The sequence below is a fragment of the Periophthalmus magnuspinnatus genome, chromosome 3 (assembly GCF_009829125.3).
Source record: "Periophthalmus magnuspinnatus isolate fPerMag1 chromosome 3, fPerMag1.2.pri, whole genome shotgun sequence".
NCBI lineage: Eukaryota > Metazoa > Chordata > Actinopteri > Gobiiformes > Gobiidae > Periophthalmus > Periophthalmus magnuspinnatus.
Genome location: NC_047128.1, coordinates 19,131,265 through 19,158,728, shown reverse-complemented (window position 1 = coordinate 19,158,728; position 27,464 = coordinate 19,131,265). Strand labels below are relative to the sequence as shown.

General features: G+C 41.8%; 1 protein-coding gene across 2 annotated transcripts in view; it reads left to right on the top strand.

Annotated features, from left to right (window-relative positions):
- luzp2 (leucine zipper protein 2) overlaps positions 1 to 27,464 on the top strand; it is a 152,120-nt gene that overhangs the window by 107,006 nt on the left and 17,650 nt on the right. For both annotated transcript variants that reach the window (XM_033991777.2, XM_055229027.1), the window contains exons 6-7: positions 8,682 to 8,744; positions 22,477 to 22,539. In XM_033991777.2, coding sequence (XP_033847668.1) covers positions 8,682 to 8,744; positions 22,477 to 22,539 — 126 coding nt within the window. The remainder of the gene's footprint in view (positions 1 to 8,681; positions 8,745 to 22,476; positions 22,540 to 27,464) is intronic.

Genomic DNA, 27,464 nt, shown 5'->3' with positions numbered 1-27,464 from the left:
AGGTTTAAGTTTATAAAGAGACATTTTTTAAGATCGAAGATTAATTTGCATGTCATTGTGTTCAGCTCACAAACCTGTTTGCACACACCACTTGCTGTATTACAATTCAACAATGTTTTTTTTCATACTGCATTTTGTCTTTCTACGTTCATTTTTTTTGGGCTGGACTTCCATTGGCCCCATGAAAATCCATTTTTGTCATGGTGCTCCTGAGCCGTCTTTCATTATTTTCCTTCACTCACAACTCACAAGCTCATCTGTAGTTCTAATTTTTTACACCAGTCACAGGCATTCTTATTTACTACTTGATTTTTATGATTTCCGGGGCTCTGGATGCGATTTTATTTAGTCCCTCAGCTCTGGCCTAATTATCAGTTTCTTTGGTCAACTTCTCTCATAGATGTGGTATACATTTCTCATTTTATCTCAGCCAGCATGTGTCCAGGCTATAGTCAGCACAGCAGGATAGTATTGGCTATTCAAGCCTCCGGGTCCAATGCTGATGGTAAATAAACTTCTCCTGCCTCAGACATCCAGAGTCTCCTGCTTCTATTTACAACTCCAGGACTCGTTAGGACAAAGTTGTTTTTCCTAACAACATTGTTGTCAAAATTGAGTGATTCATATATTCTGGTTCATAAACTTTAACTAGGATTTTATAGAGTTTGGTGCATTTTTGTGTTATATTTTTATAAGAAAAAGGAAATCACAGTTCTATTGTGTTCTCTGAGTTTCTGAATAATGACTGGCTCTAGGGATTCAGCTTGGTGTGGGTGGTATTTGTTACATTGTATACACACTCACGTCATGTTGACCTACCTCTCTTATGGGGACAAACATCAGGTCTCCATGGCACAAATCCATCACTATTATTATTCAATTCAGTTCAAGTTTATTTATATAGCACATTTAAAACAACTTCCTCTGACCAAAGTACATCACAAAAAACAAGTATACACTTAATATGATGCATAGGAAAAGTACAATAAAACACCAAGCTATCCTGTTTAGCTAGTATTAAATGACAGGGAGAAGAGGTGGGTTTGCAGTCCAGTCTAAAACTTAACTACAGACTGAGAGGATCTGACAGGCAGAGGGAGGCTGTAACTCTCTCAAATAAAAAAGGACCCATAGAGTGTAGACATTTAAATACAATCAATAACATTTTGAATTTCACCCGATATGAACTAGGGAGCCAGGCGTGATGTGCTGTTGTTATTATGTTTTCTGATCAACAATATGATTTAAAACTAAAGGTATTGGTTATAATGTGTTGATGTTAGGATTTAGGTTAAGATTAGGCAAGTAGTAACGATATGTGTAAACTATGGCATTCGTCTTTGTTTGGTCCTGGTTTGACCCCAGTTTCAGTCCCTGTGTATTGGCTTTGGACCAGTTGTAGTCCTGGTTTAGTCCTGGTCTAGTCCAGCTTTAATGCCGGATTTAGTCCCAGGTGTGAACACACCCTATGTTTAAGGTTAAAATCAGTCTCTAGGAAATGAATGCAAGTCACTGTATTGTCCTCAACTTGTGTGTGTTTTATTTTATTTTTGGAACTAATCCTGAATATGATAAAGTATAGTATATCAAAATCCGATTAATATCACATTTTTGGAGTTATAAGATTATTTAAATGAGGCTGAGAGGCTCGTATCAGATCGCACAGTCATCACTTCATCATGTAATCTTCTGTCCTTATAAAATGCGTGATAAGCCATTGTAAAGGTATTAAGGCTGCATTACACAGGGTTCAGCTGCTAAAGACAGAGGGCTTTAACATGATTGGTCTGAGTTACTGTATGATCGATGTGTGGCATCAGGCCAAGTCATGACAGTGCATAAGTGCCTCTTAGAGATGGGCATGTAATCATAGAGTTATATAGATATAATATAGTTAGATAGGGGTTAGTATGATAATATTCTGTGGCAAATGTCATGGCCATCTTGTGACAGTTAGAAGTACCAAACTGTAAAAAACAAACATGCAGAAATTTGGTGCAATAAAATGGAGTTTGAAAATGGAGTCCAGCTCTGTTTAAAAATGTTTACTTGTAGACATAGTTCAGTTTACGTGGCTGTACATTTTTCTTGTAGATTATCAAAATTCGTCTTGCACCAGTACAGATATATTGTAAAAGCAGCTCTCCCATAATGAGCCCCTTGTGTAACTGTCAGCATCTAATTATAAAGGAAGTGCAATGGTAACATGCTAGTTCTTGTTAGCACTACCATGTGAAGTTATGAAAATCACTTAAAAACTCATTGGGGTGCATGATTAGGATGCTCAGAAAGTATTAGGTAAGTGAGGAATAACTTTAGACCAACTGCAAACTGTTTAAAATGAACTACTTCTCTTTTTCACATGTAGCACTTGTACATCCATTCTATAATTTACTTTAGTGAGAACAGTGGGTGCTTGGGTTTGGTTTTAGTTACAGGTGGACACCATGAAAATGTACCTGATGAAGTTCCTAATAAATAAAACCTTTATTACACAATCTATTGATTTGTTCCTGCGCTCCAAACAGGTCTAGCGGAAATAGAGCGTCTTGCAGAACTTTCATGGACATCTCACCCCTTACAGCCAATAACCATCGACTATAGAGAGTAAATACCCCAGATGAAAATCAATACAGTGTAAAAACATAAGAACAATGAGTAAATACAAGGCTAAATACCTCTGGCCCTCTGGTAATGTGATTTTAACTAAATAATGTAAACTTTATTTAACTTTTTGTGTAATAAAAAAGGATTAACACTAACCCATCTTGTTTCTATCACAAGGATATTCCCAAGTTTACCACTAGGCTGTAAAAGTCAGATACAACAACTTTAAAGACAACTTATTCTCTATTCCATTAAAACAACAACACTTTAAAGGGAAATACAGCTTACAGAACACTCCAATAGCCATTCAAGCATTTAGTAATCCTGTATATTGAGTATGTCAGTCTCCCCTGATCTCCCACTGTGATGTCATCAGGTGCTAACTCATTTCAGCGCTCAAATTTTCTTAATATGCATCTCAACTTTCAATCTAGCAGCTATTGTCTTTAGCCTCATTGAAATTTTAGTGCTCAGTACACCAGCTGAGAGGGGCTCCACACATCCTTTGCTGCTAACCACAGCCATTTTTCTATGCTCAGAAATAATCGTTTTTCCACTTTCTTCTCTCTTCTTTCTAAGCTACAAGCCGTGAATTCCAAGGTGTTTAAAAAGTAGTTTGAAAAACCCAAACAATGTACATTATTGGACCATTAAGCAAGCCTATCTTTCGGAGTATTGAGAAGAGGCTCATTTCTTCACCATAGGAACTGTTCACCCTGACAGTCCCCCGATGCAGATCTGGTTAGCCGGATAAATGACCCACAAACCCGCTGCCATTTGACTTCGTAATGAACTATTAGAGTCTGGCTTTTAACACGGGAGCTCCTCTTGTTTTCAATATGGCCACTTAGGACGCACTGTTCCATATTCCGCTAAGGTCTAAAGCTCATTACTATAAGCTTCACTGTAATGTACACTCTAGTGCTGCCAAGACAAACAGATAAATAGTGCCGGCTGAACAATAGTCGACAGCTCTGTGTGGCGGAATAACAAAGACAAGCCACTGCAGTTGGGAGAGTTAGCGTGCTATGCTAGACCCATGCTGTTTCACACACTGGGTTTGGTAGAGATCTTGTTGGATGAATTGTAACTGTTGGCGGGGGCTGGCGTCGCTTTGGTTGGACTTAACTGGAACTTAACTGCAGCTTTGTGAAGTGGTTTTGGAAGCCTTTGCAATTGCTGGGTTTCAGATGACAGCGCGACATTCTATTGGACGATGATATTTCACGAACTGTATGTAAATTTCACAACGTGTAAGTTTAATGTAACTCACTGTATAATAGGCATGGTACGTTTGTGTGTAATCCCTCAGTTGTCCAAGTCTGATCCATAGCAAAAGAAAAATAAAATGTGCCAACTGGACAAAACGTTGGAGTGAAGACATTTCGTTGCTCATCCAAGTCGCTCCTTTATTTCTAGTCAGATTGCTGGTGGGATGATATTGAAATTTGGTAATTGAACAACGATCTAGAAGAGACCATCATGGATAAGGTTGTTTGTTTTTTTCCCAGCATATTCTGGCAATATAATGACAATTATCCTACGAACGATTATTGCCTACCTTTAAACGATAAACAATATTAATGGAGCTAGCTTAAATTCAGCCTGGAAGATCTAACTCCGCTCCCATCTACTCACTGCTTCTCCAGCGTTTACCTCAGGAGTCTCAAACTCGCAGCCCGGGGGCCAATTGCGGCCCGCGAGACGATATTTTGTGGCCCGCAGGACAATATGAAAGATTAATGTTAGTGTGGCATTACCATGTTGCGTGTAGAAGGTTCCGCCAAATCGGTAAACCCCAAACACACGTGTCACTCGCGCTGTGTACTCCCATCACAAAAACAACGATGTACATGCACAAAATCCACAAGAATTGGCATATTTCCTCATGTATATTAAAAACAGTGATGACTTTTGAGAAGATTTTAACTACGTTTTTTTGTGGAATACCTGATGCGACCCAGTTTCACCCAGACTCTGCCTCCTGTGGCCCCCTGCTAATTTGAGTTTGAGACCCCTGGTTTACCTGCTCCTCAGGCTTCATCACCTCACTCCTATTACTCCCACCCTTGCTTGCTGCACCTCCTCTTCATCGAACCAGCGCCCAGTCTGCCCTATTTAAATCCCAATCTCAGATGCATGACCGTAGCCCCACCTCTTCCCCAGCACCCCCTCGGCTCCGCGTCACCCCATAGTCCCTTCGCTCGCCCACCTCTAGTGCCCAGGGCCTCGGGGGAAGACATCTCCTAAACGTCATCTGACTGGCACGCCCTTCATCGTAATCATCTTCTGCCGGGACCTGAGCACCAACAACATCAGTACTAAATTTCACCTTGTAACAGGGGTATGATTTTGGTAAAGGTCATTACACAGTGCATCACATTGTGCTTAATGAGGTTGGTACAAAGTGTTGCTTACAATAAAATGTGACCTCATTTTGATTTGAATTCGGCTTTAATTATCTGAGTCATTTACACTGATGTCTGTTGCCCTTTTCATCTCAAATGCCTTCCCCTCCTCTGCACTGTGACGCCCAGTCCTGTCCAAATCCAAAATGTCATACCACACAAATTGCTGATTTATTTGGCGGTGCAGGATTTAATGGAACAGAACGCAGGCCGGGTAATGCGTTCTGACTGATGAGTTTGATGGGCTGTAATGAAAACTTGTGATGCTTAAAGTGTGGCTGACTGACTGTGAAAGTGTGGAAGCTGATAGACGGTAAATAATTCTAAGATGGACACATTGAAAAGTGTGAACATCGCTCTGCTCTGACACATGTTTGAGAGTTCATTAGAAACTTTAGAACTCCTGTCACTTTAACTGTCTGTCATTGGTTCGTAAATGACCTATATTATGCACTACGGAGGCTACACAATTAGCCTGATTGTGGGTCATGTGACTCCGATGTTTGTGTGAAAACAAAGTTAGCTAAAAATGGATAAAAAAGAATGATCAAATATGCCACAAGCTTACATTAAATTACAAAGCAGACTGGATTATTAAAGAGGGGATATTATGCTGATTATGATGTACGCGGGGGCAGCAGTCTAAGCAGGGACTCCCAGGCTTCCCTCACCCCAGACACATCCTGCAGCTCCTCCAGTGGGACTCCAAGGTGTTCCCACGCCAGTCGAGAGACATAGTCCCTCCAGCGGGACATGCCCAAAACACCTCCCTAGGGAGGCATCCAGGGGGCATCGTGAACAGAGGGAGTGTAGGAGCAGCAGCTCAACTCTGAGCTCCTCTCGTGTAACTGAGTTCCTCACCCTATCTCTAAGTGAGCGCCCGGCCACCCTGCAGAGGAAGCGAATTTTGGCTACTTGTATACGCGATCTTGTCCTTTCAGTCATTACCCAAAGGCCATGACCATAGGTGAGGGTAGGAACATAGATTGACCAGTAAATTGACCACGAAAGTCTGATACAGCGAGCGCATCACTGCAGACCCTGCACCGATCCGCCTGTCAATTTCATGCATCTCATCCATCCTTCCCTCACTCGTGAACAAGACCCTTGATACTTGAACTCCTCCATTTGAGGCAAAGATTCACCACCCACCCGGAGAGGGCAAGCCGCCTTTTTCCGTCGAGAACCATGGCCTCGGATTTGGAGGAGCTGATTCTCATCCCAGCCGCTTCACACTCGGCTGCAACCCGCCCCAGTGCCTGCCATCAGGACAACATCATCCGCAGACAGCAGAGATGAGATCCTGTGGTTCCCGAGACAGACCCCCCTCCTGCCCCTGGCTGCGCCTAGAAATTCTGCCCATAAATACAATGAACAGAACTTCACAAACCTAATGGGATGCTCAGTAGTTTCGATAGCAGGATGCACAGTGATTGTGTTCTGATAGCACTCTGAAAGGGGAGTAACTTAGTGAGGAGAAGAAAGGGAGGGGGAACCCAGAGCATCAAAAGGCAAAATGAACACATTCAACATATTAATACATTTTTTGGTAAATATAGCATTAAAAAAAAGAATAAAAGATACCATGGTGACCTGAATACACAGTTAATACCCCTTAGAAGTATAATACCCCCTCTTTAATCTTTTTGCCTTAGAGGTGACACTAACAGCTGAAGCTAAGGTAAGCAGTTAACAGTAGCAACTAACATCGTAGCGGTTCATTCATAATCCTCGGTCAACACTGGGTTAGCAAAGCGTTTTTGTCTGCAATGTTCACTATTTTTCAGCATTGTTAGAAGTTGTGAATGCATTTGGACATGACCCAAAATAGCGTGCTTTGTAGCGAATAGTGTGGACATTCAGATGCAGCCAGTCAATTGTAAAAGTGAAAACAGAGAAAATGAACTGGTTTAAAGAGCCTGTATTACGCTATTTTTCTGATCCACTTTATGATGTTGTTTCCTCATCAAAAACATACCTGGAGTTATGTTTTGTTTCATCCACACATGTTTAACACACAAACCCACAAACATATTTAGGCTGTGTTCTTCTCACAAAAAGAAAACACTTTGTTCCACCTTGTGATGTCATGTGGTAATACAGGAAGTGCTCCATTATCTTTTTAAACTGTATGTACTTTGAGTAGAATCATTTGGATAATTTCAGCTTTGGAATTGCTAATCTCTACTGAACAAAGGGTGTAAGGTACCTGCTAACTTGAAAACTTAACTGCAACTTCATGACGTCATAAGGTGGAACAGAGCATTTTGAGCTTTGGAGATGTAGACAGACTGGTAATGGGTTACTCAAACATGTGTAACTGAAACAAAACACAACTCCATGAATGGTTTGATGAGGTAATAACATCCTAACACTGTTAACAGCTCACAAGAGTCAATTTTGTGTTATATCGGACCTTTTAATAGTTCAAAAACACAATCTCTTATTTTCATTCTTCCACTGTAAGAAGAGATATTGCAACTTCAATTTCAAGGTTACGATGTCGCTGAAGCAAGTTTTACTACACCTATTGAACATACCATCAAAGTCTATAAGTCTCACGCTGAGTTCACGGAGTTCATAAACTGAGCTACAAAAAGCTTCATCCTCTGTGCAATAAAACATTTTTCTCAGTCAGCACAACAATATCTTTCTCGGATCCATGCTAGTATCGGATAATCTATACTCTGCACTGTGGAGACTCATGCAAAACACAGAAACAAATCTTTTATCAATTTTTTAGAACGAGACGGTGTAATCCCGATATTGCTCAGGACTCGAAGTGGACAAGGTTTCAACGGTGGTCAACTGGACACCGGTTCGGCTCCCATCCAGAAGCTCTTTTTAGATTTGATGGTACAGGCTCGAAACAGTGGGATTTATGCTGCTTTGAGTTTAATGCTTTGTCCTTGGAGGTTGGATTTCCCGAGTTCAGACTTGTAAATTTACACTGGAACACCCATCCATCTCGGAATTCCTACTCGGAAATCCATTTCGGAACCCTGAGTTGGTTCTGAGTTAGAAAATCCAGCATGACTACACCCTTTGTATTGATAAAGTTTGATATCGGACAGTTAAAATATTGATAATACAGCAGTTATAAATGCACTGTTATGCTCTGTTACGCTAATGTTGCTAATGTGTACATAGGGCTTATGTCAACAAAAACTCAAATTCACGCTCAAACGTTGATTTGAAAGTAAACGTAATAACAATGTCGAGGTTATTAAATCAACCAGCATTTTGGCAGATTTGAGCACTTTTCTTGTTGTTATTGTATTGTACATAAACTGTAATGTACTGGGCATTGTTTTTCCGGTTTGAGCACTGGAACACTAGAAACTCAGACGTTGCTCCAAGGTCCAAGTTTCATCCTCATAAATCGAACGCAGCAGGAAGTCCAGTCCCAAAGAGAGGAGTTTTAGAGTGAAGCTGCCCGACCTTCAGCGGTTTCGCTCTAAAACTCCTCTCTTTGGTGGCGGATGTAAACTCAGAGTAAGATAATCTAATATATATATAAAAATGACCAAGAATTTGACTTCTTGAACCAAGGGGTGGGAGGTCACTGTTGAGCTTCATATAAGCATTAGCATATTGTCCATGTGAGGCCTTCTTCAGTCTGTCTGTGTCCCTCCTGTAGAGTCTAACCGGATGTTTGTGTTTCAGAACAAGAGCCTGAAGAACAAGCTCCTCTCTGGGAATAAGCTGTGTGACGCCTACGCTGAAGAGGTGAGCTCACATCTTTCTACTCTGCTAATGTGTGAACAGTAAAGCCCTCAGAGTGAACTCCAGTGTCACCGAAACATACCTCACCTTGGCTGGAATGTTGGAAAAGATCGGAAGGATTTTTTCAGCAATAAAAATAAAGTTTAAAAGAGACTTTATGAGCTTCTAACCATGAGTTTCCCTTATAATTGAGTTGTATTTTGGAGATTCCTGCATGTTTGAGTGATTCTGTACTGTGCTGCATTTAGAGCACATTATAAACCATTATTATTATTATTAAAGCATTATATACACAATTTAAAAGCACATGAACATACGTTTCACCCCGTAAAGGTGACTAAAAAATAAAATCTGTGCAGTACTGAGCAGAGTATTGGTGACTGGCATCTCTGATAGTTTTTCATGGTTACTCGAGCTCTGAGCTCCTCCACTGTCCCGTCAGCTGACCACTGCTGCTCTGGTTTGCCTGAACCACCGCATGAGCCAATCAGAACCCTGCTGTGTAATCAAAGGGAGGTGACTGAGGAGGCGGATTTCTAGCTTGTGTCTAACAGCCCCAGCCAGTCAGTACAATATATCTGGACTCTTTTTCACACTTACCTGTAACTGTAACCACCTCGTCTTTAGCTCTTCTGTCCATTTGTCCTCTGAAATATGCCCTGATAAGAGTACCAGGGTTGCCATGCTTTATTACCAAAAACACCTGTCAGCATCTAAAAACCCACCTAACACATGCAGAAGCTACATTTCTATTGTATTTTCCAATGTATTCCACAAGTACCTTTCTCTGGATACGAGAATACATCATTAAAATGAAGAATTTCTATAAGAGGTGCTGCATCCAATTTGGAACCATGAATGAAGAACATGTTTTAGTCCCTTTCCCTCTCACTCTTACGTTGAACTATAACAGACAAATAGAAGTCTGGGATAGTCACAGGCAGTTGTTTCCACTTAGTCTTGAACCTTCTCGCCAAAGCCTGATCTTGCCTCATCTTGGACGCTAAGCAGGGCTGGGTCTTGTTAGTATCTGAATGGGAGATCGCTGGGAATACCCGGTGCCACAGTGGGATGACACTGCCAAAACTTCTATTGTGTCACGCAAAGCACTTCTCTCACATTGCCTAGTATGAATGTGGTTTGTGAGTGCTGGTGGTGGTCAGATTGGCACCTTCACTTCTGTCAGTCTATCCCAGGGCAGCTGTGACTAAAATAGCAGCTTAGCACCACTGAGTATGGAGTGACTGACTAGGACACAAAATTGTAAATCGACTTTGAATTTATGAAAAGTACAGTTTACCTCAAATTCCACCCACTTAGTTCCTTCTCTCATTCCGATTTTGCACCATGATAGACATTTGTACGATTTTCAGCCAACAAAATGTTTTAAAAATAGATACCCGAATAGATACTCCTTCAGTTCCATTTTTCACAAATAGCTGCATTACACTGCATGGTGTAAAGAGCATTTACATAAGTCAGAAGAAATTATTGTCAGGTCTCTTTAAGAAATAGGCACTAAAATGTTTCATACAAAATGGCTCTGTTGCCTACCAGTGTGCACCTTTTTTCAGTCAGTTCTGGCAACCGTGGTTCTTTTCACTTCCATGCCAAGTAACAATACATAGTTGGACTCAATAGCTTTGGGTTATATGTACTGCAGTGAAAAGTGCCACAAGCTGTTACTAACCTGGAACAGTCTTTCTGAAGATGTGAGACAGGCCTCTACTTTGACAATGTTTGAATCCAAGTTCAAACTGTTCTATTTAGCTGTACATATGACTGAAAGGTTTTTATTCTGCTCTTTTTTTCCCCTTCAATATACATTTTACGATGATTATTTATGTTTTGATTTGTTGTATTGTGATTTTAACGTCTTTCTTCTGTAAAGTTATCTCATACATACAGATACAGCATAGGAGGAGGAAGCTCTAAAGCTGCAAAACATTATTAATGAGAGATAGTATTTGTTTTACCGCTGCGATGTGTTCACAAAGTCTTAAGTAAAAAGTAAACTTTGGACAAATCAGGACAGTGGAGTAGTTGTTTATGCTAGGCAGACATGCGCTTTAATCAGGCTTCTCGTCTTTTTACAGGCCTCAAGCATAAATAATACGGTGAAAAAACACGGCCTTTAGAAACAGTGAGATAAAACATCACCTGTCTCTGTCACTATGTTTGAGACATTATAAATTACCAGGTCTGTGTAATCCCTCAGTCATCCAGGTATGATCCACAGTAAAAGAAAAATGTAAATCTGTGAACATTTATAAACACTTATTGTTTACAGTTTCTGTTTGTAAAAGTGTATAGGTGTGTTAGTTACAGTGTAGTTAGCTCCTCCCTTCAGATAGATATAAGGCAGCGTCCACCAGTAATCTGACCAGAACTGAAGAAGTGGCTTGGATGAGCAGCAAAACATTTTTTACTCTTACAACTTTTTGTCCAGTTGACAGATTAGAATTTTTCTTCTACTATAAATTACAAGGATATTTTTATGTTGGCCTTTTTATATCGGTATCGGAACAGTGTCAGCAATTGCAAAAATAAAAAACTGGATCAGGAGGACTGTCTGGATCTGTAGGGATTACAGACAGTGATATTCTCTCTTTATGCCCTCGCAAAGAACAGCTCTACCTCAATGACACAAATGCTTTTGACATTATCTACAAACACTTTCAGATTGGTATTTCTGAACTGAATGACCTTGTGTAATGAAATGAGGCAACACAGCCCCAGCGCCACAGTGCATTTTACTAATAAATTATCCTGAACAAGCCACTCTGTAATCTCTGTTAATTGGACATCTGTTAATTCTAAAAAGCCACTTTGCATTTTTGGAGCTCTTTGTCTAATGTGGTTGAGATCAGAATATGGCTCAAAAGCACCAATTATTGTCAAGGATCGGTGCAAAACATAACTTCACACTTAGACCCCAGTGAGTACAGGTGCGAAAAGTGAAAGTATTGCATAAACAGTGAATTCCGTTATATTAAAAGAACACAAGTAAATTTACTTGCACTGATTTTTAAAAGTATGGAAAACAGAACTAGTTTATTTTAAATGCTTTGCAGTGGTCCAAAGTTATTCCTCACTTACCTTACGCATTCCAAGTATCGTAATTATTCACAGTGATGAGTTTATAAGCACGTTTCACATCTTTCAAAGGCTAGAGCTGCTCTCATGGTAATGCTAACAACTAGTATAATAACAGTGCACTTCCTAGTTTTCAGATGATAAAAGGCTTTCATTAGATGCAGACAGTACATACACTGCCTGGCCAAAAAAAAAAAGATGGTCATACACTCTAATATTTTGTTGGACCGCATTTAGCTTTGATTACAGCACACATGCGCTGTGGCATTGTTTCGATTTCGCTTCTGCAATGTCACAAGATTCATTTCCATCCAGTGTTGCATTAATTTTTCACCAAGATCTTGCATTAATGATGTTAGAGTCTGACCGCTGCACAAAGCCTTCTCCAGCACATCCCAAAGATTCTCAATGGGGTTAAGGTCTAGACTCTGGTGGACAATCCATGTGTGAAAATGATGTCTCATGCTCCTGAACCACTCTTTCACAATCTAAGCCCGATGAATCCTGGTATTGTCATCTTGGAATATGCCCGTGTCATCAGGGAAGAAAAAATCTATTGATGGAATAACCTGGTCATTCAGTATATTCAGGTGTCAGCTGACCTCATTCTTTGAGCACAGACTGTTGCTGAACCTAGACATGACCAACTGCAGGAGGCTCGTACCTATTTGCTTAGTTTAATCCAGGTGTCAATTTTTTATTTTTTTTTTTATTTTTTTACCAGGCGGTGTAGTTGTCTTATATTGACATAAAGCTGCTCATACAATATGTCTGTACTGGGGCAAGATTATTATTATCCAACAATTATGGTAGATGCATAAGTGGCACAAAAGTAGATGTATTTATGTGTCACAATGGACTCGCAATTATCATTTAAAAAGTATGTCAAATGTGAGAAATAATTTTGAAGCACATTAGAAATCATCTGACTGCAGAGGCTTTGAATTCATATTTAAATGCCATAATTCTCTCTCATCCAAATTACTGTCTGATGAGCTGGAGCCAGGCAAACAAACCACGCTGTCCATACAAAGGCTCTACAAGCAGACTCTGAAAACACTAGATCAAAAATCAAACTCATATCACCACCGTAAAATCCTGAGCAAATATACATTTTTAAACTGTGAAAACTTAATTATCTATTCGGACGTTATTTTGGTCTGAAAAACCCTACGTGGTCTTCCTTTACCCTCATTAAAAGTGTTCATACAGTTAAACTAAATACAAACACTCGTGCGTCAAGCAGAGGAGAGTGTAAAATCGCATTTAGAAAGACTTAATTTGGACGCACACTCCTGGAATCTGGTGCCCACAGAACTAATGAACATGACCTCCATCCATAAACAAGGGCCAGACTTTTTTTTTTCTAAGATCAAATCAGTTGGGCCGATTCAGCAGAAGGTCAGAGGGTCAACAGAAATGGGTATAAAGTCTAGCATTTGGTCCCCGGGCTTTAGTAAACAATCAGACATGCGAGCATAACATGGACTAATTTATGTGTTTTAATTAATGTCACAACAAACGTCTGTCTTGTTGAGAGATTGTGATTTTGTCCACTGTCCTTAATCTGTGTACTGTGTGTCCTTTTAGCATGTCCAGCGCATGTTAATTCCCAAAAAGGACCTAGACGAATTTGAAACTAAATTGAAAAATAATAATTGGAATGAAGTGCCTCATAATCAAACGAATGATTGCTGCGACTTATTCATGACTAAACTGCAGACCTTATTAGACAAGTTTTTGAAGCAAATTAAACAACCACAAAGAAAAACACAGCTCCCGTGGGTGAGTGACACAGTCCCACGGTTAATCAAAAAAAAAAGGGGCTTTGCTTTCAAGACCTTTCCTTGACCAAACTTGAAATTGACTGATGTCTATTTAAGAAAATCGAAATCAATTTATTTAATTAATAATAAACAATAGCATAAAGTAATATCTCAGCTGATGTTCAAGTTGCAAATCTGTCATGATGTCAGTTTTCCCTGTCCTCCCGTGCTCTCTCCCCCTCCCCTACCTGTGTGTCTGGAGCTGGGTGGAGTGCCTGACTCCTCCCGTGCACACCTGGGGTGCATCAGCCTAATCACCACCACCTGCTGCTGAGTACAAGAAGGCTTGGCAGTCTACACTCGGGGCCAGACCGTCCGCGTGTAAAACGTGAATGTTTCTTGCTAAGCTTTGTTATATGGTACTTTCCGGCAAATGCTCATTTGGATTTATGCACCCTCCAGATTCCTGCCTCTACTCGCCCAGCTCCTGCCGCCACGTTCCAGTCCCGGTATCGCTTCCAGCTCGTCTTGTCTCCTGCTCGTCTCGTCTCCTGCTCGTCTCGTCTCCTGCTCGTCTCGTCTCCTGCTCGTCTCGTCTCCTGTCCGGTCCTGGTCTCTGGTTTGTCACCCGCTCCCCGCTCTGGTCTTCGTCTGATCCGCCTGCCCTGGTACCGCACCTGCTTCTATCCCCGTCCTGGTCCTGTCCTGCCCGCCTCTACCTGCACCGCACCCGCCTGACCCGTCTCCCGCTCCCCGGTTCCTGTACCTGCTCTTGTGACCTGTTTAAAGACTGCATTTTCACCGCTGTAAATAAACACTGTTAAAACTGCTCTGGTCTGCATCCTTTGGTCCTATCCGCACCGTTACGACAGAACGTCAAACCCGATGCCCTCTCCCGCCAGTTCGCCCTGGAGGATAGCCCGGTCACCGCAGAAACAATTATTCCCTCCTCGTGTGTGGTGGCCGCGGTCCATTGGGATATCGAGGACACCGTCCGAGAGGCCCAGACCAACGACCCCGACCCAGGTAACGGCCCTCCAGGTAAACTGTTTGTTCCCGATTCTGTCCGGTCTCAGGTGCTCCAGTGGGTCCATGCCTCCCGTTTCGCCTGCCATCCTGGTGCCGGTCGCTCTCTCTCCCTCCTCAGGAGACGCTTCTGGTGGCCCACGATGGACACAGACACCCGGGCTTATGTCGCCGCCTGCCAGGTATGTGCTCGGGCCAAGGCCTCCCACTCACCCCCTTCTGGTCTCTTGCATCCTCTCCCAGTTCCTCGTCGCCCTTGGTCCCACATCGCCTTGGACTTCGTGACGGGCCTTCCCCCTTCCCAGGGGAACACGGTGGTTCTCACCATTGTGGACCGCTTCTCCAAGGCCGCCCATTTCGTTGCCCTGCCTAAGCTCCCCACAGCCAAAGAAACTGCCGACCAGCTGACCAGTCATGTCTTCCGACTCCACGGCATCCCGGTGGACATCGTGTCCGACAGAGGGACCCAATTCACCTCTCAGGTATGGCGGTCTTTCTGCGACGGTTTGGGGGCCACGGTTAGCCTCACGTCCGGGTTCCATCCACAATCTAATGGGCAGACGGAGCGGGCCAACCAAGACCTGGAGTCGGCCCTACGGTGCACAGCCTCCGCCAACCCCGCGACCTGGAGTACTCACCTGCCCTGGATAGAGTATGCTCACAACTCCCTCGTGAGTTCCGCCACTGGTATGTCCCCCTTCGAGGCATCGCTGGGATATCAACCCCCTCTCTTTCCCACGGAGGAGAGGGACCTCGCCGTCCCGTCTGTTCAGCGCCATCTCCAGCGCTGTCGCCGGATCTGGAAGAAGGCCAGGGCGGCCCTTCTTCGGGCTGGAGCGCGCACTAAGGCGACGGCCGATCGCCACCGTGTCCCGGCGCCCGTATACCAACCTGGCCAGATGGTTTGGCTCTCCGCCAAGACGGTCCCGCTGAAGACGGACTCCCGTAAGCTGTCCCCCCGATTCCTGGGACCGTTTAAGATCATGAGGATCATAAATCCATCGGCGGTGCGCCTCCAGTTACCCCCGTCTCTCCGGATTCATCCGACCTTTCACGTCTCCCAGGTTAAACCAGTCCGGACCAGCGACCTGTGCCCTCCGGCCGATCCCCCACCGCCCGCCCGAGTCATTGACGGCCACCCGGCGTTCACCGTCCGCCGCCTGATTGACGTTCGTCGCCGTGGTAGGGGCCTCCAGTACCTCGTCGATTGGGAGGGTTACGGTCCGGAGGAGCGATCCTGGGTGCCCAGGGCACGCATTCTGGACCCCGACATGGTGAGAGACTTCCACCGCGCTCATCCTGACAAGCCTGGGGGTCCACCAGGAGGTGGACCTTAGGGGGGGGGTACTGTCATGATGTCAGTTTTCCCTGTCCTCCCGTGCTCTCTCCCCCTCCCCTACCTGTGTGTCTGGAGCTGGGTGGAGTGCCTGACTCCTCCCGTGCACACCTGGGGTGCATCAGCCTAATCACCACCACCTGCTGCTGAGTACAAGAAGGCTTGGCAGTCTACACTCGGGGCCAGACCGTCCGCGTGTAAAACGTGAATGTTTCTTGCTAAGCTTTGTTATATGGTACTTTCCGGCAAATGCTCATTTGGATTTATGCACCCTCCAGATTCCTGCCTCTACTCGCCCAGCTCCTGCCGCCACGTTCCAGTCCCGGTATCGCTTCCAGCTCGTCTTGTCTCCTGCTCGTCTCGTCTCCTGCTCGTCTCGTCTCCTGCTCGTCTCGTCTCCTGCTCGTCTCGTCTCCTGTCCGGTCCTGGTCTCTGGTTTGTCACCCGCTCCCCGCTCTGGTCTTCGTCTGATCCGCCTGCCCTGGTACCGCACCTGCTTCTATCCCCGTCCTGGTCCTGTCCTGCCCGCCTCTACCTGCACCGCACCCGCCTGACCCGTCTCCCGCTCCCCGGTTCCTGTACCTGCTCTTGTGACCTGTTTAAAGACTGCATTTTCACCGCTGTAAATAAACACTGTTAAAACTGCTCTGGTCTGCATCCTTTGGTCCTATCCGCACCGTTACGACAAAATCAGTCTGTACAGGATCTTGCATCTAAATTTCCAGATGATGCAGTCAGAAAAAATGTAAACCTTACCACTAACGAGAATTATTTTACCATTAGAGTCGATCAAGCAGCTGTATTAAAAACAACTTCTGATCTGAATACCACACTATCCAGAGACACACAATATGGATGTACCTTTCATAAAACAATATACATTGAATATATTGGTTATTGGTTCACCGTTTGACCCACATTGTCAAAGTTTCCATCAGAACTAGAAATATTTCCAGACACCTAAAAAAAAAAAAAAAAAACTCTTAATTGAAGCCTATCTTTAAGTCTGGGAAAACTGCAGATGCTAGTAATTACTGCCCAATAAGCTTCGTCCATGTGATGTCTAAAATATTAGAAAAAAATGTAGGAATGTCTCTGAACAACTCACTAAACACTTGGATAGTAGACACTTACACGCATAACAGTACGACTTTAGGCAGAATTATCCAACTGATTAACTCGTTCTTTCTCTGTCTAATGGCAACTTGGTGGGTGCAGTGTTCCTGGACTTAAAGAGAGCATTTGATACTGTAAATAATGACCTTCTCTCAAAATTATTATCTTTTATTCTTGGTTTGAATCATATCTGCAAGACAGGGAGCAATATGTAGTCACTGAAAATGCCACGAGTGAAATTAAGACAGGCATTCCCCAGGGAACAGTCCTTGGGCCAATTCTTTTCTACCTTTATCTGAACAATTTGTCTGAAGTGCGTCATGAAGTGGGCCAGATGTGTGCCGATGACATGGTGGGTTAAGTGTCTGGCAAAACCCTTGCTGCCATTCGTGCCAAATTAACCCAGAATTTGGAGAAAGTATCAGTTGGCTCAGTGAATAACGCCTGATACTGAATGCAAAAAAGACTTCTCTATTCTCTATTAAAAAGTTATTCTATTGCAAAAGACTTATGCAGAAGACAAATTGAACATTACCATAAAAGGAGAACCCATAGAGCGAGTTGAGCAAGAAAAATATTTAGGAATAACACTGGATTCTCAACTAAACTTTAAAAGTCATGTGAAAAACCTCACAATAAAAATGAAGGCAAGCATGAACTGCTAGATCAGAGAGTGCTTGTCCTTTGAAAGTGCCTGTGTCTTTTTTGATACCATGATCCTGTCACAGCTGTCGTATTGCACCACAGTCTGTTCTTAGACCAACTCAACCATCTTAAAACCTCTCGAGTGGCTCTAAAGTCGTTCTTATAAAAAGCACATCACATTTCAGCATTGTTCTATTTTATCAGCGCATTACATATTGATAATTTGTGTGATTTTAGCTATGTAAAGCTCATCTTTAAATGTTTGAATGGACTGGCCCCCGAACCAGTCCATACATTTTTGTAGTTAACATTTTTAAAAGAAAAGCCCTTCTGGGGACTGGTGGGTGGCTATAAACACTGTGATTAATTTATGTTTGTTATATTTGTCCCCATTCAATAAACATTATACATATATAGTCATCTTTGCAGCCAGAGCAGAACTCTTAAAATGTGAGTGATGATGTCACTGTGTCCTTCAGCCCTGTGTCACATGACTTGGTCCCCGGACAGTAGAGCCAAAGTGCATTTTTGTGTTTGGAACAGGAAGTAAATCAGCATCACAAATCACAGCTCCATATAAATGTTTTATATCTCCTTTCATAATGCATTCTTGGAAATCTCATGTCCTCCTCAAAAATGAAATCAGTCCTGTGAACGGACAGAGTGTATAACAGAATCCTGAAAAGAAGAAACTCATATGTTCAAACATTTGAAGGGAATATGCTTTAGGTGAATCAGAAAAGTATTACACTTAGAGAGATGACTTCTGTATTTTTCAACTTGTAGTTGGAAAATCGAAAGAGACAAGTAATATTTCTTGCTTAATTTTGTTCATATTAGAAAGAAAAAAAAATGACGAGATTTGGGGGGATTTTGGATATCTTATTTAGTATTTGAGTTAACTAGATCTTACAAAAATGGGCATAACTTCAAATTTCTCCTAAGCTTTTGAAGAAACATTACAATTTTTTGAATGTTCATAATCACACAATCCTTAATCAGTATTTTTTTTTTTTTTCTTCATGAAAAATAAACCTGGAATGAAATGGTAAATGGTCACATATACACCCACTTTTCCACATTCAACCCACTTAAAGTGCTTTACATAAAAATAATAATAATTAAAAAAAAACAACCCCCTTACCCATTCACACACACATTCATACATTCAGAGCAAGGGGGGCTGAGTATTTTTGCTCCAGGGCACAACAGTAGTATTCATCTGGGGGAACTGGAAGTGCACTGCCAACCTGTGGGTCAGTGGATCTGATCGCTCTACCAACAATGTTTATGCCAGGAGCTGAATTCGAACCTCCAATCTTTGGATCAGACAACTCACTGAGCTGTCTCCTTATCACACTTGTGTGATGTGTGAGTAAATCTACATATATAGGCCGTCTCCCTCCCCTAAGCTATAAATACTATAAACTAGATCTTACAATGAGTGGTATGTTCAAATTTCATCTCATTTTTTTTGTTCATCATTACTGAATCCTTAATCCATAATAGATTAAAATTCTTCTAGCATGTGACCAGCTTTATGGAATCAAGCTTTCAACAAACAAACAGATAATTTTACTACAGGTGTACATTTATGGTAAAAAATAAAAATAAAAAAAGATGATGATCCTGGCTTAAAATGACTTCTTTTTTTTTTTCTAAAATTAACAGTTATTATTTTTAACAACAATTACTTTTTTTTTTTTTTTTTTTTTTTTTTACTATGGCAAAATGTTGACCAGTTACTATGGTAGCACAGTGCAACCATTAGTAAACACTGACAAAAAAGTCTTAAAACTCAAGAAAAAAAATAAAATAAAAAATACAAAATGGATTAACCACACATGTTCTGGAGCCTGTGATCAATACAAGTGTTTATCTCCTCAACTAAAAAACGTGAGAGCGACTAACTAATTTGGCTAATATTAACTATGTTGTGACTGTAATGTTATTCAAGAGTCTTGTTTAACAGCACAGATCACCTCATCTTCGTTGTAGTCAGTTCGTTCTGATCAGATTGTGTTAAAGTAAAGCTCAGATTAAAGTTTATCTTGAGTCACAGCGCTTCAGACAGACCAGTGCCTCTATTTTGAATCACACCCCCAGAGTTGAACGTTGATGACATCAGCTGTAACGTATCAGTCATTGGCTTAATCAATAACTATAGTAGAAAAACCCTCTAGTTCTATATTGGAATTAAAGCATATCTCACAAATGAAGTCTCCACAGGACTAAACTGACTTGGGCGGCCTGTGCAGCTGCTCTTAGTTTGAAGTGGTCATTAATAAATCATGTAGAAAGAGTTAGGAGTGTGTTTTAATGAGCAGCTTCTGTCCTTCAGGGAGACCGCAAAGACACTAGAACAAAGTGTAAGCCGGAGCAGTGGACTCATGCGCCGGGAGAAGCAATATACTGCTCCAGAGGTCCAGAGGAAGACTTTTGTGAGAGGGAAGATGGGTCCAGAGGAGGTTCAGAGCTAGACGAGGTCCATGGCACAGGCGGTATAGAACCCCCGAGACTCCTTTTCTTTCAAAACTTCCCGCTACATATCTATTCCAAACTCTATTCAGGGACCCTTAATCTTAGCAAAAGACCTGGACATATTAATACTGCTGTTCCTTTCCAGTTTCAAAGTAATGAGAGCAATAATGAGCTCAGTATATTATCTATCTATATATTATTGGATCTATATTGTCCTTAATAGACATCTACATATTATGCTTAATGATACAGTGATATGATGAATGATAATCTGTGCGCAGAGACACTAGGGATGAGGGAGGTTAAATGTCTTACTCAAGGACACAACGATAGTATTCACGTGTGGGAGCGGGAATTACGCTATCAACCTGTGGATCAGTGGATCTCACCGTTCTATCAATGATGTATACGCCGAGAGTGGGATTTGGCCCGTCTACCTTCGGATCAGAGGACAGATGTATTTACTGAGCCTGTTTGAGTAAATCTACATGTATAGGTCGTCTCCCTCCACTTAGCTGTAAACGTTTAATTGCACTTTTTAATGTCATAAAGTGCTTATTTTTTATCTTTTTGTCTTCACCCGAGACAATGCTTTTAAATGTTTTTTAGTGACTGATAAAAATCTGTTCACGAGGCACTAGGCTGTGTGGGTTTACGGTGCAGATTAGCTGTAAATGGCATATTCATTTCTTCATCGACCGAGCCCTTAATGAGTAAATCCCTTTTGTTTAGAGTTTAATCAATCACATTCTGTTGGAGCGGCAGTTTTGGTTCTCACACCGGAGACAGCTCTAGTCTTAGCTCAGCACGCTCCAACAAGTCACTTCCCCCCGTGCAGCCTCCCTCATCATTTCGCTAATATCCTCCAGCGAGGTACTCCTGATTAGCTCAACATTGGGAAAGCAGGAACAGAGCACAACAGCCAGTCCATATGCACATTCAGAGAGCAAGTGCAGGGGTAGCTGTGGCTTAGTGGCTAAAGGGCTCGTGCACAAATCCAAAGGGGCAGTTTGAACCTCGTTTGAACCAGTCTGTTGTTGGGCACGCCACCTCACTGAACTTGCCTCGTTTGAATCTGGTGGTTGGTGGGGCCAATGGTGTAAAATGGCAACCTTTCTTTCTTAAGTTTACCCCAGGGAAACCATTGCTATAGAATTATCTTAACACCACCGAGTAGGATGAATTAATAATGTAATCTAAAGCAGTGGCTCTCAAACTTTTCACACCAATTACCACCAAAGAAAAGATTAGATTAGAACTGTATTTTCACTGTAGTCCTAAACAAGAAATTATCGAGAGGACAAAGAAGTGGATAAATTAGGCAAACTCACAAACTGAAGGGCTATCAAAGTACCACCTAAAGCAGGCATGCCCAAACTGTGGCCCGGGGACCAAATGCGGCCAAATGCGGACCCTCGGACTCAAGCTTCCGGGTGAATTGGCCCATATAACCTTAAACAGTACTTTTAACAGTACATTTCTGAAAATCTACTTTAACTAATATTTATTGTGTCCCATTGAGGATGTAAGCAAAAATAAAGGTCTAGTGGTTCAGTCTAATTTGTAATAACACAAATTTGAAGTATTCACTGTATTGGTGACCAGTCTATGCCCCTCAATCGGCCCTCAGCTTTGTCTGTGTTTTTATATGTGGCCCTTAATGAGAAAAGTTTGGACACCCCTGACCTAAAGTATCTTGCGTACCACCAGTCATGTACATACCATAGTTTGAAAGGTTCTGAATACATACAAGGCATTGTTTTTAATTAAATAATAGGGATTAGTGTTATATAGATCTTTTCCAAATGCTCAAAGTCACTTTACAGTTTTGTGCTTTATCCATTACTACCATCACGTGCACACTTGATGATAAGAACTACGACTACTTTTATATCCACAGCTGCCCTGGGACAGACTGACAGAAGCGAGGTTACCAATCTGCGTCATATCCGGCCCCTCTGACCACCACCAATCCCTCAATCATACAAGGCAATGTTTGCATGACCCAAGTGTGGCACCTTCCTGTCCACGTGCACACTCCTGGCTTCTTCACATGCACACTCCTAGTCCACGTGCGCTGTCTGGTTAAGCGAGGGGCGAAAGTTAATATTCTCTTCCTTTCTACAGGCCTTTCTTTCAACAGAGCTTTGCCTGAGGAACATCCACAAAGCCGCCTCCTGCTGCTGCGGCCAGAGTGCTGCTACGTGATCTAAAACCAATTCCACTATTTGAATACGCTAACATTTATTTCCTTATCTTTGCCTTGCAGTCCAAAAAAATCCAGGCTCAGCTGAAAGAACTGCGCTACGGGAAAAAGGATTTAATTTTTAAGGTGAGTTTAAACCAATGGCGTGTGGGCTGCGGGTACATGAGTCCGCGGTAAGTCATTCAGCACCTATTTGAATTGCACACAGGAAATACTACAAGCCAGCACTGTTCACTCACACAGAATATACAGACCACTCTATACATGTTGGCAGCCTTTGAGAAATGTGAGCAAAGACTGTTCATGAAATGGTTTTTCAATGGTCCAAAAAATGATTTTAAAAAACCCAAACATTTTAAAAGATCTGTAACCGCTTCACATTTTTCAATTGCTGCAAATAATCACCCCCTTTTTTATTTATATGAAATATTAAGTACGGTCAAAGTGATTTTATTCTATATTTCAGCCATGACATCAGCGGAATAGCCCCAAATGGCCCCAAACTCTACATGAATTTCTGATGGTCCTGAATAAGTCCTGGTTTAGACTTGTTTTAGTCATGGTCCCCCAAGCTACTACACAGTGTTATCTTCTTTATCACAAAGTTTGCCCTAGTGTACTTATATTAACAGATATAATATTGGTCTACTAAACATATATACAAAAATGTGTATATATTATAATGGGGGAAAAGGATGGAGTAGACTATTGCTTAATGGGCCCATAATATGCTATTTTCTGATCTGTTATGTTGTTTTCTCATCAGAAACATACCTGTAGTTGTGTTTTGTTTCATTCACACATGTCCTGCGTATTTAGACTGTGTCCTTCTCTCAAACACTCGATACACCTTCTCTAAAACATTTGGACAGAGTTTAAAAAGACAGTGGAGCACTTCCTGTTACACACAAGGTGGAACAATTCCAGCTTTAATTGCCAATCTCTACTGAACTATAGGTAAAAGTCAGCTGTTAACTTGAAAACTACCTCTTCATGACATCGCAAGGTGGAACAGAGCATTTTGAGCTTTGGTGACAAATATTTGTGAATGAAACAAAACACAACTCCGGGTATGTTTTTGTTCTTCTAACACACTAATGTGCACTGTAATAGGAATGTACATTTATATTTATTTATTTATTTTGGATAGCCCCTTGAAATGCATCATCTCTTTTTCAAAGGGGTCTCGAAATGAGTCCAAAATATACCCTCTTCAGCTTTTCTCCATGGAGACAAGCAGGCAGGGATACAAGGCTAAGTTTCAGGTTAGATCATCGTAGAGGCAACCCTGAATAGAAATAATTCATGTTTTTGTGCAAAACACATTATCACCAAAAAGAAAGTTGTTTAGGCTACAAATAGTCCATCCATCCATCTTCTTCCGCTTATCCAGAACCGGGTCACGGGGGCGGCAGTCTAAGCAGGGACTCCCAGACTTCCCTCACCCCGGACACGTCCTCCAGCTCCTCCAGTGGGACCCCAAGGCATTCCCAGGCTAGCCGAGAGACAGTCCCTCCAGCGTGTCCTGGGCCTTCTTCCAGTGGCTCCTCTCAGCATGGAGGAGTAGCGGCTCAACTCCGAGCTTCTCCCATGTGACCAAGCTCCTCACCCTATCTCTAAGGGAGCACCCAGCCACCATGTGGAGGAAACTCATTTCGGCCTCTTGTTTCCATGACCTTGTCCTTTCGTTCATTACTCAAAGCTCATGACCATAGGTGAGGATGGGAACACAGATTGACCGGTAAATTCAAAGCTTTGCCTTTAGACTCAGCTCTTTCTTCTCCGTGACAGTCTGGTACAGCAACGCTGCACCGATCCGCCTGTCAATCTCACGCTCCATCCGTCCCTCACTTGTGAACAAGACCCCGAGATACTTGAACTCCTCCATTTGAGGCAGAGACTCTCCACCCACCCGAAGAGCGCAAGCCGCCTTTTTCCGATCGAGAACCATGGCCTCGGATTTGGAGGAGCCGATTCTCATCCCAGCGACTTCACACTTGGCTGCAAACTGCCCCAGTGCCAGTACAAATAGTTTCAGACATAAATGACATCTTCACTTTAAAAGAACAAGCATTTATCCTCTCGTAAGTCTGGAGTCCTTAAGCGTCCTATGTTACGCAAAATTGACTCATATGAGCTTCTAGCCATGTTATAATGTTACCACATCAAAAATATTTTCAAGTTAACAGCTACCTTTTACCTTTGATTCAGTAGAGAGTTTAAAAACACAGTGAAGCACATATCATCCCACGGTGTGTGTGTTTGTTTTTTTTTCCATTTGAGAAAAGAGGGATCTTAAATATGCAGGGTTTGTGTTTAACATGTGCAAATGAAACTAACCACAACTCTGTATGTTTCTGATGAGGAAACAACATTATAGCATAGATTAGAAGAAAGTGTGATCTGGGCCCTTTAAGTTTCGACTTTGCTGCAGTTCTCTTAAAGCTCTGTGTATTGTTGCTGTGGTGACAGAGAGGACAGTTAACCTGACATTATATACAACCTTGGAGTTTACACGGCTTTGTAAAGAGCCTCAGTTATTTTCCAAAACAATCTTCTTTCACAATGTCACTATGGCTTTTATGTATTGTTCAATTGTTCAATGTGTATTGTTTTTTATTGTATATGGGGCCTTGATTTTCAGTAACTACAAGATGGTGTAACCAACATTTCACTTCATGTTGGAACTTCTACGTTTTAAACACTATAGCCGCTATAAGTTGCTAAACCAAGACAGGACACACAAGTTTCCCATTTTTCTTAGTGGTGTGGCCCAGTTTACTTCCATCTGAACACTGTTTTTGTGATTAAGACATTTCAGCTCCCATCCAGAAGCCATTTTTAATTTGATGTAACTGGCCTGAAGCATTGAGGGGTGTACTGCGGAGCTGGTTGGACATAGCCAGGCTTTAATTCAGTGAGCTGGCTTCTCAAAGTCTGAACCTCAGCTCAGAGATAACGAGTGTCACGAAGCAGGTTAGCCATAGAATTTGTAAAGCCAAAGTTTGAGATTCAGTGTGTTACGCTCACGGGGAAAGGGGGTGTGCTGTGTCAGTTTCACCAGTTTATTCCTGCTACCTCTTCTACTATAGTAACCCTGCTGAAAAGTGAGCCACCTTTGTGATACAGGAAATCCCGAATTTGATCTTGACTAACCCAGTTTAGCCACCGATCTCACTTTGTAATGAACCCCTCTGGGCTAAAACTTTATCCTAACTTGACTCTAAAAAGTTAGGTTAGAATAAAGTTTTAGAGTGAAACTGACCTGCGATTGTTTACACCTGAACATCGTTATAGGTCATTACGCCCCTAGTGTCTTTTGGTTGTCTCACCTGTCGCATTACTAAGTACCTGATTAGCATTTGTTTACTCTGTTGTTTTCTTATTATATGGCTTGAGAACACTTGTGTAAACTGCTGGCTGAGTCTACCATTTCTGTTCAAAGGAATTCTCTTTCTTCGCATAAATAGCTTCCTTTACTCCCCTTGAAAACCAATTTTTCTCTCTGCTTAAAATTTATGTGAAGAAAGAATGAGGGTTTACACCATCTCACTTCCAACTAAAATGCGTATGCCACAACAAAAAAAATCTTGTATTTTTGCGTGTCACAAAACTTTGACGGGTTTCAGGTCTTATATGAGCAGATATATAAAAATAAACTTTCAGGTGTTGCCAAAATGCACAAGTCACAGTTAGATCTGCTGCTTTATTTGTGTGTTACTGAAAAACCTTCTCTCAGCTCTGATGTAGCAGATTAGGTATCATTTAGAGATGCGCAGATCCAATACTGGTATCGGATATCAGTGCCAATACCAGTATTTACTGGTCGTATATTTGAATTTTTATGTATACAAAGCTGTGCTACTGTCTTCTATTGTTTTTATTTTAAGGAAATAAATGTGGTTTCAGTCCCTGCACTGGTATCTGTTGATATCGGGTATCGGCAGATACTTAAAGCTATAGTATTAGAATCGATATCTGGAGTGAAAAAGCTGCATCCATGCATCCCTAGTATTGTTCTTACAGTTTTGCAGTTTTATTACCCAGCATGCTTCACATCACATCTTACACAAATGTACCTAACTGGGTAAGCAAAGAAACCAGTGTCCTCAATCAACAGCTCCAATAGTACAGGATTCCTAGGGTTGCTGGTTCAAGTCCCAATTCTGGCATTTTGAAATTGCCATTATACACAGTCACTACCAGTGGCCTTACTCAGTGCACTGTATCTATTTTTAAAATATCTCTTGTTGAGTCAGATCATTCATAAAAAAGCCTAAACTACAAAATCAAAATATATGATTCAAGTACAGTAGATGCATGGTGTCTGAAAACTAAGCAGACAATTAAAAAAAAAAAATAATAATAATAATAATAATAAAATAAAAAATAGATAATTAAATGTTTTTAGGTAAATGTAGTAGTGCTCACCTCTGCTTACCCTGACTGCACACAACACTGGGTACAACACTCTCACAATGCTCAGAGAGGCAGACTGCTGTAGTTATCAGTGCTCACTTTGACAGAGGAGAAAGTTCAACATCTTGCACTTAGATTCATGCCCTGAAGTGGTTTGATCAATTTGTGTTGAGCAAAGCCGGCTGGTTACACAAGAAAATAGACTCCCTGCTCCCTATAGTCCATCATCTGAAAGCAGTGCAGAGTGGTTATTTGGCTACATTTGGAGATTTTTTATTTTTGAACACTAAAAAAAATGAATAAAGGCCTGTTGTGCTTGTGTCTTCTATACAGTTATAATCAATGACACCCGCGGATCAATATGTTATAATTTGCACATTCAAAATGTTGCAATATTCTAAAAGGATTTAATAAAAGAAACAAGTCTGCTCAATTCTGCGCTAGAAAAGCCGCAATGCCCAATGGGTCAAAAAACAAAAAAAATTGCCTAATGAAGGCCTAGTTGCTGAAACGTTGCTGCTCCTCTGTAAATAAAGCTCACTTACTATGAGTGCAGGATTTTTTTCTCTTTTTGATTTTGACGAGCATTACACACGCCCCTCGAGCACAACTGGCTTCAGAAATACAATGAG